This window comes from Vigna radiata, chromosome 7, assembly GCF_000741045.1.
Source record: "Vigna radiata var. radiata cultivar VC1973A chromosome 7, Vradiata_ver6, whole genome shotgun sequence".
NCBI classification, from domain to species: Eukaryota; Viridiplantae; Streptophyta; class Magnoliopsida; order Fabales; family Fabaceae; genus Vigna; species Vigna radiata.
Genome location: NC_028357.1, coordinates 8,265,052 through 8,268,085, shown reverse-complemented (window position 1 = coordinate 8,268,085; position 3,034 = coordinate 8,265,052). Strand labels below are relative to the sequence as shown.

The following is a 3,034-nucleotide window of genomic DNA, read 5'->3' as shown; positions in this document are numbered from 1 at the left end:
ATATATATATATATATATATATATATATATATATATATATATATATTAGAAGCTAAAGTAATTAGAAATATGTATTATTTATTACTAAAATACTTTTTGATTTATTTTATAGTTTAATTTAATACTCATATAATTATAATTTCATCGTTATTACCTTATGAAAGATATTGTTTTATTTTAGTTTTTTAATTTGTTTTCTTGTAGGGAAAGGTTTTTCCAAGTAGGGTAAGGATATTATATGCTACTAACTTGTACCAAAAAAAACTTGTGCAGAGCATAAAGAAACCAGAGTTATTCTGGGTCTCAGCTGGTGCTCCTCTTGTGTCTGTCATAATTTCTACTGCCGTGTCTTTTGCAATAAAGGCTCAACGTCATGGCATCAGTGTGGTAACTCTCTACATCACATTGCTTCTGTAATCACTATCAATGAACATGTTACTATCACTCTAAACCAATGTTCTGTTACATGCTGCTGTGGTTGCTAGATTGGAAAATTGCCAAGAGGAGTAAATCCTCCTTCAGCAGATAAGCTACTCTTTCGAGGAGATCATCTGGCTCTGGCCATCAAAACTGGCCTTATTACTGGAATTTTATCCCTCACAGTAAGTTTCATTCTTCTATCAGATACCTTTTTCTTGGTGTAATCCTTTTTAATGTAGTGGTTGTAAGAGATCATTTACTAGATATAAGACAAATAATGTGTTATTCATTCAAAAACCTTTTTCACTTTTATGTCCTTAATCCTTTCTATAATATCATTTGTCACATCTCATTTCTTTCCGGTAGCTCTCTTAGATAGTTGTATAACATTTCTCCATATAGCTAAACTGAACATAGATTTCACTTTTTCTTCTTGTTGTTTACTTGGAACTTGGTAGTATATAAAACAATAGTTGAGCCTTGGTATTTTGAAACAGGAAGGAATTGCAGTGGGAAGAACATTTGCTACCATGAGAAACTACAAAGTGGATGGAAATAAGGAAATGATGGCAATAGGATTCATGAATGTGGTTGGCTCCACAACATCCTGCTATGTTACAACAGGTTGGAGTTCGTAGCCTAAAAAGCCTTGTAAATTAGTGAAGCCCATGTATGAAGGTGTCAAAATCAATGATATTAACCCCTTTAAACTATGAACTTCAGGATCTTTCTCTCGCTCAGCTATCAATCACAACGCAGGTGCTAGAACAGCAATGTCCAACGTAGTAATGTCTGTGACAGTCTTAGTGACACTGTTGTTTCTGATGCCTTTGTTCCAATACACACCAAATGTTATATTGGGTGCAATCATAATATCAGCTGTAATTGGCCTCATTGATATTCATTCTGCTTGTCTCATTTGGAAGATAGACAAATTCGATTTCGTTGTGATGTTGGCAGCATTCTTTGGTGTCATTTTTATCTCTGTCCAAATGGGCCTAGTTATTTCAGTAAGCTCATTGTTTCTGCAATTTCTCTACAGTTATGCATTTTTAGAATTTAGACTGTTTCAATGATAAAATCCAGATCAATCAGTATGTGATCTGTGGAAAAAATATTACAACCTCTTATTTCTTGATTTAACATTCAAGCAGCTCTTAGATTGATCATGTGATTGACAACAGAAATACGATCTTGTTGATCAGGTTGCATTATCAGTTTTAAGGATACTCCTGCAAATTACAAGGCCTAAAATAGTAATGTTGGGGAACATACCTGCGACAAACATATATAGAAATCTTCATCATTATAAGGAAGCCATAAGAGTACCTGGTTTTCTTATTTTAAGAATAAAGGCTCCCATCAACTTTGCAAACATCACATATCTCAACGAGAGGTTGATTTCATATCTACATATTTATAGACTTTGTGAAACTTCTCCAGCTGCATTGGTCATTGTTCTCACTGTTATTTAACCATTTGCACTTATTCCTAGAATATATCGGTGGGTAGAAGAAGAACAAGCTACGCTAAAAGAAAACATATGCCTTCAATTTCTCATTCTTGACATGTCAGGTAACTAATTGAGTTAATTACAATTCTTTGTATGCAAAATGGCATATACTTAACTAATAAATTATATGCATCAAATGATATGATCTTTGGGATTTTCAGCTGTGAGTACCATAGACACAAGTGGAGTCTCACTTTTCAAGGACTTGAAAAATGCATTGACAATGAAGGGTGTTTCGGTAAGTACGCTAAACTCTGGGAAACTTAATCATTACACAAGTTCACAGATAGGAATTTAACCTCAACTGTGACTAATGAATTGTGACAGATTGTGTTGGTGAATCCTGTGGCTGAGGTCATAGATAAGCTGCAAAAATCAGATGATGCTAATGATTTCATTCGAGCAGAATACCTTTTCTTAACAGTTGGAGAGGCTGTAGCTTCACTTTCATCAACAATTAAGAGACAAACACCAACCGTACAAGACGCGAGGTGGGATATACCATTGTGACTCAGTACCCTGTTTCCTAGATTCTCTTCAAACTCAAGCAGCCCTTGACAGTGAATTGAAGTGGTAACAAGTTATTGGCTGTGAACTTAGACATAAGAAATGTAGCAACACACAAGCTGATTTAGACATTCAAGTTGATTTCCATGTTCTGACTCAACAAAATCTCTTGAGAATATCTGATTTATATAAAGATAAAACCCCAAAAGAGCGGACTACTCAATGTAATCCACAATGTTGCTCAATCAATGTAAATAACATTCACTTCTGAAATAAAATTGTTTAGGAAAGCTAAATTGAACTGCACGCAATTGAGTTTAAGATATCTGCACACGATGTTTGTTATGTATCTTTGCTAACCACGTTTGTCAAGAATTTGCTACATATGTTACTTAAGTCGCAAATTGTAGTAGATTTTCAAGGGGTGCATTGAATAAAAAGTTCACAGTGGAGTTGTGGAAAGAAGTAATATATATCCTAATTTGCAACTTCACAAACAAGTTGTAGAAATGCCACCATGGTTTCATAGAAAAAATAGGTAGTCCGATCTCAGTTTGTGCTCCACTTGAAAGCCTACAGATCAAATTTACTATG

The 3,034-nt window shown here is 34.3% G+C and overlaps 1 protein-coding gene across 1 annotated transcript in view; it reads left to right on the top strand.

Moving 5' to 3' along the window:
• Window positions 1–2,685, top strand: part of LOC106766015 (probable sulfate transporter 3.3) — a 6,007-nt gene extending 3,322 nt beyond the window's left edge. The window contains exons 6-13 of the mRNA XM_014650777.2: window positions 274–387; window positions 486–602; window positions 918–1,044; window positions 1,144–1,430; window positions 1,626–1,816; window positions 1,916–1,995; window positions 2,095–2,171; window positions 2,261–2,685. Of these exons, the coding sequence (XP_014506263.1) occupies window positions 274–387; window positions 486–602; window positions 918–1,044; window positions 1,144–1,430; window positions 1,626–1,816; window positions 1,916–1,995; window positions 2,095–2,171; window positions 2,261–2,443 (1,176 nt within the window). The 3' untranslated portion in view covers window positions 2,444–2,685. The remainder of the gene's footprint in view (window positions 1–273; window positions 388–485; window positions 603–917; window positions 1,045–1,143; window positions 1,431–1,625; window positions 1,817–1,915; window positions 1,996–2,094; window positions 2,172–2,260) is intronic.
• Window positions 2,686–3,034: the final 349 nt, after the last annotated feature.